General features: G+C 44.3%; 1 protein-coding gene across 1 annotated transcript in view; it reads left to right on the top strand.

Moving 5' to 3' along the window:
• Positions 1–1,963: 1,963 nt before the first annotated feature.
• The window catches only part of Dcp1b (decapping mRNA 1B), a 40,461-nt gene continuing 27,596 nt past the window's right edge, over positions 1,964–14,828 (top strand). Inside the window, exons 1-3 of the mRNA XM_042054522.1 lie at positions 1,964–2,110; positions 6,714–6,754; positions 10,655–10,782. Of these exons, the coding sequence (XP_041910456.1) occupies positions 1,964–2,110; positions 6,714–6,754; positions 10,655–10,782 (316 nt within the window). The remainder of the gene's footprint in view (positions 2,111–6,713; positions 6,755–10,654; positions 10,783–14,828) is intronic.

Raw genomic sequence — 14,828 nt, 5'->3', positions numbered from 1 at the left:
CTATAGTCCATTATCGTCAGGGCAGGAAGTAGGCCGAATGCAGGCAGACATGGTGCTGGAGCTGAGAGTTCTTACTTACATTTTGATCAAAGACAACAGGAAATGAACTGAGATACTGGGCAGTATCTTGAGCATGTATGAGACCTCACAGCCTACCTCCACAATGACACATTTTCTCCAACAAAGCCACACCTACTCCTACAAAGTCACACCTTCTAATAGTGCCACTCCCTTTGGGGGGGGCATTTTCTTTCAAACCACCACAATGATATATCAAAAATTGGCAAATTGTAGTTTCTTGAAGGCTATCTGGAATCCTATCCATCAACTTCATATTCTGTAACTCATTGATGTCTATTGGTCCACCTTGACCTCGAATGGATCTCTTATCTACACACGATTTTGTGACACCATTTTATTATCTGAAAAACAGTGAGTCACTGAACTGAGAGAGAAATATCTTTTAAATGTCGACAGTTTCCATTAGACAGTAATTTTTTTTAAGTGCACTCATTAATACCACCACTGATCTCATCAGGAAAGATTTAAGTATTGAGACACTGTCAAGGTCTTGGCCCGTTTCTTAAAATTAATCTCAAGAATTATCACTGGCAACAATAAGTATCCCTGTTTTCTTGGAAGTGACAAGAAAATCTTAGTTTTGAAAAAGTCGGTCCAGAGCCAGGTGGTAGTGGCACATGCTTTTAATCCCAGCACTCGGGAGGCAGAAACAGGGAACGTCTTTGAGTATAAGGCTAGATTGATCTACAGAGTGAGTTCCAGGACAGCCAGGGCTACTCGGAGAAACCCTGTTCTGAAAAAATAAAATAGAATTTTTTTTAAAAAAAAAAAAGCCTGTCCAGTATCTATCTGAATAACCACAGTGTACCCATCTTTCTTTCATGCTAAACTAATGTAAAAATAAAATCCTTGGGCTAGGTGGTGGCACACCCCAGTTAATCCTAGTACTGGAGATCCCAAGGCAGGAGTGGGGGTAGGTTGAAGTCCTCCATGACTACATAGCTAGACTCTGTCTCAAGAAACAAGCCTCCCGCCGGGCGGTGGTGGCGCTCGCCTTTAATCCCAGCACTCGGGAGGCAGAGGCAGGCGGATCTCTGTGAGTTCGAGACCAGCCTGGTCTACAAGAGCTAGTTCCAGGACAGGCTCCGAAGCCACAGAGAAACCCTGTCTCAAAAAACCAAAAAAAAAAAAAAAAAAAAGAAACAAGCCTCCCCACCAAATCAACAAAAAGGAACAGTACAACCACAAATTCAGCCCAACTCAAGCACAGAACATTTTTCCTAGAGGCAAATATGGCGTGCGACGGCTGTTTTATCCACGCTTTCTATTTTTCCCCCCTGCATTATTCTAAAAAGCATACCCAGGGATTGAATTTCAACTGAATTATTAGTTTTGTCAAGTGACACCTGGCTTCAGCTGCTTGTCGTTTTCCAGTGAACGCACAGCAGCAAAAATACACTGACTGGTGCTACAGTTTGGGGCCTGCGTTAGGTCAGTGTTGGTGCACACATCACAGGTATCAGCATTGCCCTGTACAGACTTAACATTGCAGGCCTCTGAGAGTCTCAAGAAATCCCTCAGGGATTTTGGGGCGCACCCTTTAAGAATCCCCAGAGTTGTTCTTTTTGGAGTTATTATCTTTTATTAGGTTTTGTACCGAAGAGTCAAAGAAGAGCTAAGCCAAGGCGTGGGCCACAGCCGAGAAGGAAACGCACACTGCTCAAAGGCTCCCGTAGAAAGAAATAGCGGAAAAAAACGGCTTCAGAAAGCAGGCCTGGGCTTCTCGTTGCCAAGGCGACGATCCTCCGCGAGAGGGCCGGCCGTCGATTGGCGAAGCCTAGCTTGGGTCCCCAAGAGGCGGAAGGTCGCCCAGCTGCGGTCGCTCGCTCGGCGGTTGATTGAGGGGGCTTCGCGGAGGCCGGGCAAGAGGGCGGGTGGGAAGATGGCGGCCGCCGCCGGTGGGCTGCCTGGGAAGGGGCATGATATCAGCCTGGCGGCCCTGCAGCGCCACGATCCCTACATCAGTCGCATCGTGGATGTGGCCAGCCAGGTGGCTCTGTACACTTTCTTCCATCGGGCCAACAAGTGGGTGCGTGCAGACGCGGCGGACACGCGGACGGCGGGGCGGGGACGGGGCGGGGGATGCTGGACTCCGATGGGCGGGCGGGGGGCCCCAGATCCTGGAGGAGGGCGGTCCGGGCGACCCACCTTCAGGTAGGGGAAGATGGATCCCGGAGGTGTGGCTGGTGCCGCTGTGAGCCCGGCTCCGGCCTCGAGGCCGGAAGACAGAAGCGCTCCGGCAGCGGAGGGCAGAGCGGAGCCCCAAGCCCCGCCGATGGGGAGAAGCCAGGGTCAGAAATGTAGGGCAGGCACCCACCTAAGAGCAAGAGGCTTGGGGGGAATAAAGAGGAAGTGGGAACGTATGGGAAGCTCCAGACTTTGATGTAGGAGTCAATGGTTGGGAGCCTAACCGTTTCGGTGCATTTCACAAGACCGAACCCCATCCTACAGCAACCGAACGAAGTTTAGTTTCCTTCACAACTAGAGTGGAATTGGAACAGGAGACAAATTAGTTCTGGCCTAGGTATTATTGAGTCATATAATTTATGAGCCATACCTTTGAATATAAAGGTGTCATTTCCCCCTCTCGCGTGACTTTTGTACCAAATATTATTCACCTTTCTATAAGCATCGGTTTTCACACAGTTCAATGGAGTATGAAGAACAGCTTGCAGGGATTTCAAATTTTTTTTTGCTTTGTTCACCAAGTCCGAAACAAACATCAAAATCTATACAAGGAAAACTTTGGTTATTGAGCAAAGTCAGCATTGGGTAGGCTGTAATAGGAACGACCCGGAAACCATGAACACAAAGAGGATGAATGCGGCCATGGAGATGGAGCTTGGGTCAGGCACTTGGTTCCAACCCCCGCACTCCTGAAAAAAAAAAAGGTCCTGCAGGAATGATCGGGATAGTTGCAAAGAATTTATGTCTGTTCTCCTAGTAGCCAAATCCGAAGGGGAAATGTGCAGAGTTCTAATGTTCAGGGTTCTGAATATTCCTGGCTCGATTAACTGAGGCTGTTTTTCATGGTCACCAAATTACCATTTGGGTCTTTATGTAATGAAACATGTGTATTTATGTGAAGATCCTTTACTTCCCTCTAGAGCGGTGGTTCTGAACTTTCCCAGTGCGCAGCCCCTTAATACAGTTCCCCATGTTGTGGTGACCCCAACCATAAAATTATTTTTGCTGCTGTTTTGTAACTGTAATTTTGGTACGGTTATGATGGTAATGAAAACATTTTTGGAAATAGATGTTGGTTTGGGGTCGCGATCCCCTGGTTGAGAACCACTACTCCAGGGCCACATAATGTAGTTCTTTGGAAGTAATTCTTGTAGTAGTGTAGGACCCAATAAAAGTTCATGGCGTAAGTTGACTCAGCAGGAGGCTCAGTCCAGAAGACCAGAAGCTGTTGAAAGGCACAGTGGAGCATCCTCCCTTGGGTAGCAGGCTTCCTAAAGCCTCTTCCCAGTCCTGTGTGACAGAGACCTTTTCAAAGCTTCACAGAGGCTTACCAGATCCCCAGTGACACCCAGCAACAAATGCTGCATCGAAGGTGTCACAATGCATTATTTACAGGAGTTTTGTTTTCCTGCTTACTGGACTTGTTTTCTCTAGACAGGGCATAATTCATTCAGTAAAAGGTCATTCTTTCAAAGTACTAATCTTCTAGGCTGTGGTTGCCTGGCAAAGGAGAGAAACCTAGTTCAACAGCAGAGCAGTGGGGGGGTGCACACCTGTCAATCACATTGTCACTGCTGTCCCCCGTCCCCCCCCCCCCCGTGCTGTCACTCAGATCTCCTGATGGGAGCCTTTCGAATGTAAACTTAATCAGAAGTATAAGAATATCCTTCAGAGTGGAAGAGAAAGTATTGTTAAAAAGGGGCAGGTTGGGTATGAGCAGAGGTGCCCTTATTACATTGGAATTCAGCATCGGGTGTTCAAATAAGGCCTGAAGGGTGCAGAGGATGAGTTCCTGTAAGGAAGGCCAAGGGACTGCAGATAGAGCTATAGCGCATGTGCTTAGCGCGCATAGCACATGCACAGCTCCGCTTTAATCCCCAGGGCACACACATAGGTGCACAAAGGATTAAGAAGAGTTTTCCCATGACAAGAATAGGAACTTTAGAACGAAATTTACTCCTTTTTGCCAAGAAAGACTCTTTCCCCAAAATACCCTATGTGTCTTTCTTTGCAGTCAGTTCTCAGCTGGATTTGACCCTCACCCCACCACCCGCTCCTACCCCCCCCCCACACCAGTGACATTTGACAATATCAGGAAACTTTGAGGATGAGGATGTTGGTGACTTCTGCAGAGTAGAAGCAGAGGTGTTGCCAGATGTCCTGCAGTGAGCAGGCATTGGTGTGGCTAAGCCCACACCACCAACAATGCGAAGCTGGAGGCGTGTTTTAGAATCTCAGGGCCCCCTTATTTCTGGCTAACAACCCTGAGTTCCCCATGCATCACAGTGGCTGAGCTGAGAGGTGCAGTGCATCAGACCAGAACGCTGGCGGAGACCTAGACAGCTGTGAGAGATGAAGCTGCAGAGGTGGCTCTGCCGCCACATGTGCAGTGACGAGAGACAGCTTCAGGAAGATAAAGTGGACCCACTTTTTCTTATCTTAGAATATTCAGTAAAATTGAAATTGCTTTCAATTGTTCCAGATGTGTCAATGTATTTACTAATAATTTATGAAACAACATTATTTATACTCTTCATTATTTTGAACACTGAACTTTGTGTGGTGTGTGTGTGACCTTTATTTTCAGAGTTTAGGCTAAAATACTCCAGAACTATGAACTTACAACTTTTAAGTCTGCCTTACTAGGAGGATTTGAGGGAAGCTAGTAAAATCCTATTCTACCTATTGCCTATTCTATCTACCCTAAATTCATTGCTTTGTACAGAAAGGACAAAACAACAAAACAAAAACAAAAAAAACAAACCCTGCCCTTCAAAATCGGCAAAATACATTCCAAAGCTCCTTTTAACCAAGTAAGAGCTCTTGCATTTTTTTCATTGAAAGGTTTGAGTTGCATAAGTCAGTTACCTTTTCAGTAGAGAAGATGAGACAGAAAAGTAAATGAATTGTCCTGGTGTGATCTGGCAGAAACTTCACCCATGCTCAAGGTGTAATTACTGAGCTATAATTCCTTCCCACGAGCCGCTCCAAACAAGACTCAAGTTTGAGAATTGTTTTTGTGAGTTATAGTTACAATCCTGATTTTGGATTATTCTAAACTAAAATAAGACATTAAAGATTTTTGTTTGTGAAGTAAAGAGAATTTTTGTTGTAAGCAAAAAAGAAATCAGTCGGAAGCAATTAGCTTATGTGTGCTGATCGTGTGAGCGGTCTGATCTGCATTCCAAAGCAGGCCCAAGTCACAGGCTGCAGAGTAAGGAGCTGCCTTGGTCTTCTCGCCGAGGAGCCCCACAGCGTGTGCACAGGTGTCTCTGCACCTGCCTCTGCTTCAGTTCCCATGAGGGTCGCTCAGAGGACCATTCAGCTGTTACGGTTTCCTTTTAAAGGTGTTGTGTATTGCCTAAACACTTGCCGGCTCAGGGGCCTAAGAATGTGCATTTCTAACGGACTCCAAGTGACAGTGGCGCTTCTTACCTGAGACCACTCTTCAAAACCCCTGTCCCAAGTCTCTGAGAAAACAGCTGTAATCAAGTAGATTACTTGAAAAGATCATGCTTTCAATTCTGTGCCTTTAAAAAAGAAACACTATTTTAATGTTACATCTTTTTTTAAAGTATATATCTTGCATCTGAATTATAGAGTACTTAGTTTTAAATAATTTGGATAATGAATATTGTAAAATACTGGGGCCTTAAATAGGATAATAGGATGCTGAAGTTAAATGATATAAACACCAAAAGCACGCGTTAAATTCTGAGTTACAATAATCTGATTAGTAGTTAAGCAGAAGAACTGCATGTGCGTTGTGAAGAACTGGATCCCTCCTGGCTTGGAGAAGTGGAAGGGACGCCAAAAGAACTCAGACTCTCCCTATAGCTTGACCACCTCCCCCAGATTTTCTCTGGCAGTACTTGAGTCCTAACTTGGTAATATTTCTGTGTAATGTTATTTCAAGCCTCTGGCCAAAGTAACTCTGCAGTATTTCATGCCAAGAAGGTGTTTGTTCAGCTGAAGACTCGAGCATACTCCTTGTCTGTCTAGCAGTCAGAGCAGTTATTGACAGATCATCTGTTCTTCTAGTGCCAGGCTATGGCGGTGAGCACAAGATAAGGTGGAGGGTAATGAGGTGCAGATAACAGTTAATTTGACAGCTTGCGAGCATGCAGTTAGGTGGATGGCGGAGAAGGCTGTGCCCTTACCATCTCCTCTTTCTGATGACGTCTGGAGCTCTTGTTCTCAGCTCCAGCCAGGTGGGCCACTCATAATGTGTTTGGGAAAGAGAATAGTGACCAAGTGTTGCTCATTCAGCGGGCGCTGGTAATGTCAAAGTCCCTGTCTTCCCTCTCCTGGTAGCCCCTCTGTTCCCTACTGCCACTTCGCCTACTTGAAATTGTGTGCCGTCCCCTGGTATTCTGTAAGAAGTTCATGTTTTCGCCATAGAATGAAGAGAACGTACATATGGTATGTGTTTGCTTTATTTTTAGGAGAAGACTGATGTGGAAGGAACCTTATTTGTTTATACAAGGTAAGAGTGATTTTAGCAAAACAATTTTTGAAATAATATTTTAGCTTAGTTTTGTCACGTCTTGAAGGGCAGTTTTATTTCAGAGGAGTAGCACAACCAAATCCATCCAGAATTACTAGTTGGCAAGAAGACTAAATAACACAGAATGTGACCTGGGACATTCTGATGGTACAGGTTTCAGGATAGAATTCCAACTTAAATCTTAATATTGTTCTAGCAGTGCATATTCATCATCTGATTGCAATGAATTGCACACAGCTTGCGAACACTGTGCACTGGCAAGAGATGAGAGGTACGCTGTTAGCTAAATTAGGCAGTGGTTGGGAAGGACTTGTGGCTCACCTTCTCTCACCCTTAACTGCTTAAAAAAGCATGCCCCGGGGTTGAATCTGTTTCTCAGTCTTCCATTGTCTAGTTAATAATGTGTCCGGATTAATTTAATAAGTTGATGCTTTTAGTAATTTCTTTTTTATCACATATTATTAATATCACACATGCACACAGACACACAGTATATATATTGTCTTAATGACTACATGCAAATTTATTGTAAATGCAGATATCCACATAAATATCTTGAATTCTGTCACCTAGGGGAGTACATAGATGAAATACAAAACTGGTAGTTTAAGCCTCAATTGATGTAACAGTTTTCCTGGAGAAATAAATAGACAAGTATATATACCCATGTTCAAGTTTAAGATGACCACAATACAGGATATACCATCCCAAGCACTGGTTGCTGTTAAAGGTGCCCAGAACTCCTGTGGTTGTGGGAGACATTGTAGAACGACAGAGCTTGGGTTGGATTTCAGGACAGGAAGTCCCAACAGAAAGAAAAGCAAAGTAGGGATACAGCCTCCTCTTTAAAGGGACAGTAGGGATTTAATCTGGTGTAGACGATTTATATTAGCATAAGTGATGCCATTGGCGTAGAATGGTAGCCTAAGGACTCTGAAGTTTGTTTTTCTAGCAGTAGGGAGTAACTGAAGGCTTATGAACATGAGGATCTTAATAAGCTGTGAGAAAACACATGGCGAGTCAATGTGTTACGTCATAAGGAGGCTCTTGTTGTGAAAGAAACCGGAGTTGGGCAGGATATTAGAGGGTGACTGCCGTGAAGTAGATAGGAGATAAAGCTGGGGCCAGAATAACAGAAGTCGAAGTGAAAGTTCATGGATAGAGGGCACAGTGATACTGAGACACGGAGCCTCTAGGTAAATGGCAGTGTTTGAATGGAATGACAAAACCTTTGGTAGAACTCAAGTGGTGGAGGGGGGGGGGCGTGAGGCTGGTCAAGGATCTGGACCTCATCTGATCTCTCTGTGAAGTTCACCCCCAACCTGGGCCTTTGGTCTTTAGGGTTTTGAAGTAATACTTTTGCAATGGTCTCAGTGAATTCAGATTAAGGGATCCAGGCACTTGGTCATCTTTGGAGAGTTTTGCATTGTCTAAGAGGAGTACCAACAGGAAATAGGAATGAGTTGATGGTTGAATTTTGGGGCCAACAGGGACATAGAAAGCAGAACTAGAATAGCCTTAAGATGCCAGCTGGGGCGCAATACAGAACCAGTGAGCGAAGGGTGTCAGCTGCCCTGTCATCCGGGAGAGGGAATGGAAGGAAGGAATGACTGGCCAGGCTACGGGCTGGACCACGAGTAAGACAAATGTTTAGGGTTGTGAATCCAAGAATTACTAGCCTATTTTTCCATGTTTTATGCCAGAACATTCCAGAAACACCAAGTGGATTTGTTCAGCGTGAGTACTTGAGAAGGTGAAATGTAAAGAGAAACGAAGCACAGTGTGTATTCGCTCTCATTTCTAAGGAGAGAGATGCATTAATTTGTATTAATGATGGTTTTAGGAACTCTTCTGCTAAATTATACAATTATTTTCTCTTTTGTACCCAATCCAAGTATAGGTTTGTATTTTCAGGTATTTTATCTTGTTTTTGAGGTAGTGTCTCATGTAGACCTGGTTGGCCTCAAACTAATCGTATAGCAAAGGATAGCTTTGAACTTCAGTTCCTCACAAGTGGTGGAATTACAGCCTTGTGCCGGTTTTATGTAATACTGGAGATGGAGCTCAGGGCTTTGTGCCTGCTGGGCGACTACTCTCCCAAATGAACTACGGCCCAGCACTTAAGTACTTCTTGATATATGCTCCACATGGCTAACAGAATAAGTCACACTATTACACTGAGATCCTTCCCTGTCTCTTAATCCTGTTCCCCAAACTATCTCGTTGGGATGACATCTCTGCTTCCTCCCCTTCCCACTTGTACACCTGCCCTTCCCACGTGTACACCTGCCCTTACTGCATGTACACCTGCCCTTACTGCATGTACACCTGCCCTTCCCATATAGACCCATGTGCCTGGTCTGGTGAGGTCTCCTCAGTGTGGAGGCAGCAGTTTAGCTGAGGTAATAAAGCTGTCTGTGGTACACCTTTACTTCTCCTTCAGAAGTGTCTCAGTGCACCTGGCATCTTTGTTTCTGGGCCTGTTGTGTAAACTGTGGTATAGTTCCTTCCATTTATGCCATAAAATGTTATGCTACTGAAATACATGTCAAGAAATATTGCTTTGAGTTCCCATGTCTTCCTATTTGTGATACAGTTCTTGGAGACACAGTCACTGGAATGTTTAAATTTAATATTCAGGACCCTCTTTCTGTCTTAGGAGTGCATTTTCATCTTCTCTTAAGTTTAAATAGAAATGGCCGTTTGGGAAATTGAGGCTATGCCTGTCAGTGCTTTACCTCTTTGTAGGATAAGCGCATCAAAGATTGCCTTCCATCAGTTAAAAGGTTGGCACTTTAAAAATAAAATCCTGTAAGTGGCAATGTTGTACTTTATCAGTATAAAATAGTTAAAAGCAAAATAAAACTAATTTTCTTCCTGTTTGTACTGATAGCCCAGGGATCTCCTTTAACTTGAACGAATGAATGCTACTCTCTTCTGTTAAATGCGGATGTTGCCCTTCTGTGTCACTGGGAGAGTCTTGGTTGACTTATGATGTGGCTGTCACCACAGCACAGACAAATGTGCACATGATTGTTAGTTTACACTGTGTATACTGTGGGTCTCTGGGCCTGACAGATGAGCATTCTAAGTTTATTGAACGGAATGAAAAATGAAACTCTCTAAAGGTCACTTTTTTACCAAGTAAAGTTTTATAGTAGCTTGTCCAGAAAAACAGTTTGCTTTGTAGTGAAGAGCACGCGCACGCGCGCGCACACACACACACAGCCACTGTTACATGACCTTGGTTTGTACCTCCTCTCACACATTCGTTCACTGACAGAGCTGCTTCATTTTCCTGAAGTTCTCAGTTTCAAGCTAATATTTACACTTCCAGTAAAAATTATCTTTTTGTAAGAAATATATGCTTTTTACTCTGAAACCCTTTTGAAAGTATCTGCCAGTAAGACTTTAAGATTTATTTTTTTCCTGTATTTTATGTACATAAGCACTCTGTCTTCAGTGCACACCAGAAGAGATAATAGATCCCATTACAGACAGTTGTGAGCCACCATGTGGTTTCTGGAATTGAACTCAGGATCTCTGGAAGAGCAGTCAAGTGCTCTTAACCACTGAGCCATCTCTCAAGCCCCCGGTAGTAAGATTTTTAAAGGCAGTTATGTCTCTATCTTAAAGGAATGTGCAGCATAGGCAGAGAGACAAGATATACATAAGATATGCACAGCCTCAAAACAATGACCTTAAGGACATAGGTGTTGGTATACGATGCCCAGTGTAAAGAAATGTTGCTTCCTAGGTGCACAGACTGCTTGTGAGAAACTGGGTATACACAGAAAAGTTAATAGACATGTCGGAAAGTGGCTACGCTGCAGGTATGCTCTGCTTAGCAATGTCTTTCCCCTGCTCCGTGATTTCCAGGTCTGCCTCTCCAAAGCACGGATTCACCATTATGAATAGGCTCAGCATGGAGAACAGGACAGAACCCATTACTAAAGACCTGGACCTCCAGCTCCAGGACCCTTTCCTTCTCTACAGAAATGCCACATGTGAGTCTCTACATATGTTTATACATATGTAAACACAGCGGTGGTCATGTGCCACATGTGAGTCTCTTAACGCAGTGGTAGTCATGTTCTGAAGTCGAGTCAAATGTCCCAAGCTGCAGTGTCCTCCTGTGCTCTGCATTTAGTATCAACGGCTTGGGTTTTAACATTTATTAGCTTGGAAGTGTTCAAGCGAGAGTTTCCTTAAGCCCTGTCTTGAGCAGCTCTTCTGCCTATAGAATGAACCGGTCATTGACTTCAATCCTGAGCAGAAATGGGGAAGGTGAGTACTTGGTAAGGAGACAGGAGAGGGACACACGGGTGGTCACTGAACACAGTCGATGATTTGATTAGTGGGCGTTTCCCTCGTGGATCATCTCTGACCAAGCACTGTGAGGAGTGATTGAGGAGGGGTCTATACTTCTGAGTATGTAATCACTGAAAAGTCAAAGTCCAAAGAATTTGGTCTTTTAGCGTCTCTTACCCACTTGTCGTGGGGAGACTGTGGTAGGTGACAGAAAGGTCCTCGATGGGCTTGAGAAGAAGCAGTAGATGCGGGGCTGGCGCTCTGTCCTCAGTTCACTCTGTCTTACCTGAGAAAGCCTAACGAAGCTGTCAGCTTCAGGGGCGTCCTCACCATAGGGCCATACTCCTGGAAAGGTGAGTGTGCGCCAGCTCTTTGGCCTTGTGGGTAACTTTCAAAGAGACTTTGCGATCCAGTAGTGGTTTGAGCTTAAGATCTAAGAAGTCGGTACTAGGGAGGGAGATGGCTCAACTGGTAAAGAGCTTGCAACATGAGGACCTGAGTTCCACATTCCAGTGCGCGCGCACACACACACACACACACACACACAAAGCCAGCGGTGGCTGTGTACATTTGTATTTCCAGTGCTGGGAGACAAAGTCATGTGGGTCCCCAGAGCTCGCTGGCCTTCCAGGCCAGCTGAAATTGGGAATTCCAGGTTCAGTGAGAGACCCCATCTCAAAATCCAAGGCAGCCGACAAAATGATTCAGCAGGTAAAGATCTTTGCTGCCAAGCCTGATAGCATAAGTTTGATCCCTGAAATCTACATAAAGGTGGAAAGAGGGCACCAGCTCCCACAAGTTGTCCTCTGACCTACACACACACACACACACACACACACACACACACCACAGTGTTACATGCTCCCTCCTCTCCAGCAAATAAAGGTGGGAAAAAATGGAGAGTGGTGGAGAAATACATCTGTTGTCAGCTTCTGGCCCTGACACAAATGTGCATGTGTACACACACACTTGCATACAGCGCACAAACACAAAAGAGGCTGGGGAGGTGTCTTGGTGTTTAAAGTATTTACTCTGCATGTGTGGGACCTGAGTCCTGATCCCTAGTACCCAAATAATTGTCCAGTAGCCCCAGGGCTGGGGGCAGAGACAGGCAGGCCCTGGGTCTTGTGCCCATTCATTCTAGCCTAAATGGTTAGCTACAGGGTCAGTGAGAGACCCTGTCTTTAAAAAAAGAAGATGAAAACATAGAGGGAGGCATCCTGACATCAGCCTCTAGCCTCTGTACACTCCTGCATTGCTAAGCACACTTGCACATGTGTGCACACATAAATAGCACACATCTCCTGACACAGAACTTGCCTACTATATACTACTCGGAATTTTAATAATGTAATTCAAGTAATACTTGATGATAATCCCAATGAATAGTTTAAGACTAAATGTAGCAATACATTAAATGTGATGCTATAATTAATTATACATAAATAGGTTGTTGTGATGTGTCTAGTCCTCAATGAGAAAAAATAGAGCTATTAGAACAGTAACGTGACTTACCAACAGTAGGCCCTATGAAAAGAAAGGTTTTGCAGTATGGTTATAGTTATGTCAGAATTTATATTCTTTTTTAAAAAGGATATTTGGGCAAAGGAGCTAGCTTAGTTAATAAAGTGCGTGTCATACAAACATTATCACCTGAATTCGATTCCCCAGATCCCATTGAAAAAGCTGGGTGGAGTGGTGCGTGTGTAATCCTAGGAAGCAGGGACAGGAGGCTTCCTGGGGCTCCCTGGCCAGCCAGCCTAGCTTAGTTGGTGAGCTCCAAACCAGTGAGAGACTGTTTCAAAAACCATGGTGGACAGCACCTTAGAAAGAATGATGCTAGTTCCAAGACAGCCAGGGGTACACAGAGAAACCTTGGTTTTGGTGGGAGAAAAGAAAGAACAACACCAATGTCTGGCTCATACACACAAAATCCTGTGTCCTGAATAGCATTAACATATTCAAATACTAATAAAGAAGCCACAAAAATGAATGTAGACTAGATGGCTCAGCAATTAAGAGCATTGGCTCCTTTTCCAGAAGTCCCACGTTCAGTTCTCAGCACCCACGTGGCATCTCACAACTGCCAAACTACAGTTTCAGGGACACAACACCCTCTTCTGGCCTCCATATGCACCAGACATGAAGTTGTGTGTATGTGCATGGGTGCGTGTGTGTGTGTGAGTGTGTGTGTGTACATGTGTGAAATAAACCTTTAAAAGTGAACATAGAACAAATGAATACTAGTTACCTCTCAGTCATGTCTGGTTGCTCTTATTTTGTACAAATAATTGATCTAGTCACTATAGATATTTTGAAATTCTTATATATTGCTTTATGTGATATATAATGCCAAAAGTATAGAATTTCCTTAATGCATTGATTTAAAAACAAATACCTTTCCTATGTCTCCCAGGGCCTGTCTGACAGAAAATGCTATATGGCGTTAGTGAGCACACAGGAAGCCCCACTCACTGTCTCTAGGTATGTCCAGGATGGTGGTGAGCCGCCACCTGGGACTGTTGACCTTAAAGTGTGGCTTGTCTGAAGGAACAGGACTGTGTGTTTAAAGCACACAGCATTTTTCAAAGTCTTAGCACAAGGAAGGAAGGAAGGAAGGAAGGAAGGAAGGAAGGAAGGAAGGAAGGAAGGAAGCAGAATCTTTAGAAATCTTATAATAATTTTATATTGGCTAACATTAAAATGATAATATTTGGATATAAGGCTAAATAAATAAAGTATATTTTTAAATTTGCTTTTACCTGCTTCTTTGTTATTTCTAATTTAAACTTTCAGGCGTGGTTCATCCCTGTGGGTCTTCTGTGGACGAGCCAGCGCTGCTCTCATTGGCCTTTAGTTGAGGCCTGGGGAGGAGCCAGCCCAGCCTGTGCTCCTACAGTGCTGACCCTGGGTGCTAGTCCACACCCCTTGCACTGCCTCCCACCGTTAAGCATGACTACGAAGGGAAGTCAGTCTCTGGGATCGCGTGTGCTTGGCATGGAAACTGAAATCAGTTGAGCAGAGTGTGAAGGCAGGGTCTTCTCGCTCTTCTGCACTCATTTGCTCCGTTTTGTTCTCCTTAACGCCTGACGCTGATTGCCTTTGACGCCTGTTGTTGGGTCTTAGTTAACTTATCAGAGCTTTTCAGCCTCTGACATCCGAGGTCCCCAGAGGGTCTATCACACAGGCCGTCAGGTCTGGGTGTCTCTCAGTGTTTTCTGCAGCTCAGATGGTTATGTAACAGTTGCATAGGCTTTTTTATACTGCCTCTGATAATGCCCCTTTGGACAGGGAGCCTGGCTTCACGCACCTTATTTTCATGGTCACTTCTCCTTGGAGTCCGTACAGACCTCCAGAGGCTCTGGGCCTTTCACTTGCCATAGCTCGTGAATCATGTCTGCCATTGCAGTACAGTAGGGCCGCAAATGGTTCACAGCAAGTTTTCTCAGAGAATCAGTAAAGAAAAAAATCATTTGATAAGTAATTTTGAATTTTAATCAAACACAAAATAGATTACTTTATTGTAGAAAAGAATTTATAGTCTGAGCTTTATTGGAGTTTATTGAAATATTTGACCTAAGTGAGCTTTATTTATTTAGTGTGTGTGTGTGTGTGTGTGTGTGTGTGTGTATTAGGGTTTTTATTGTTGTGAAGAGACACCATGACCATGGCAACTCTTATAAAGGAAAACATTTCATTGAAGTGACCGCTTACAGTTCAGAGTCCATTATCATGGCAGGGA

Source organism: Arvicola amphibius, chromosome 2 (assembly GCF_903992535.2).
Source record: "Arvicola amphibius chromosome 2, mArvAmp1.2, whole genome shotgun sequence".
Lineage (NCBI taxonomy): Eukaryota > Metazoa > Chordata > Mammalia > Rodentia > Cricetidae > Arvicola > Arvicola amphibius.
This window is presented reverse-complemented; position numbering and strand designations above follow the sequence as displayed.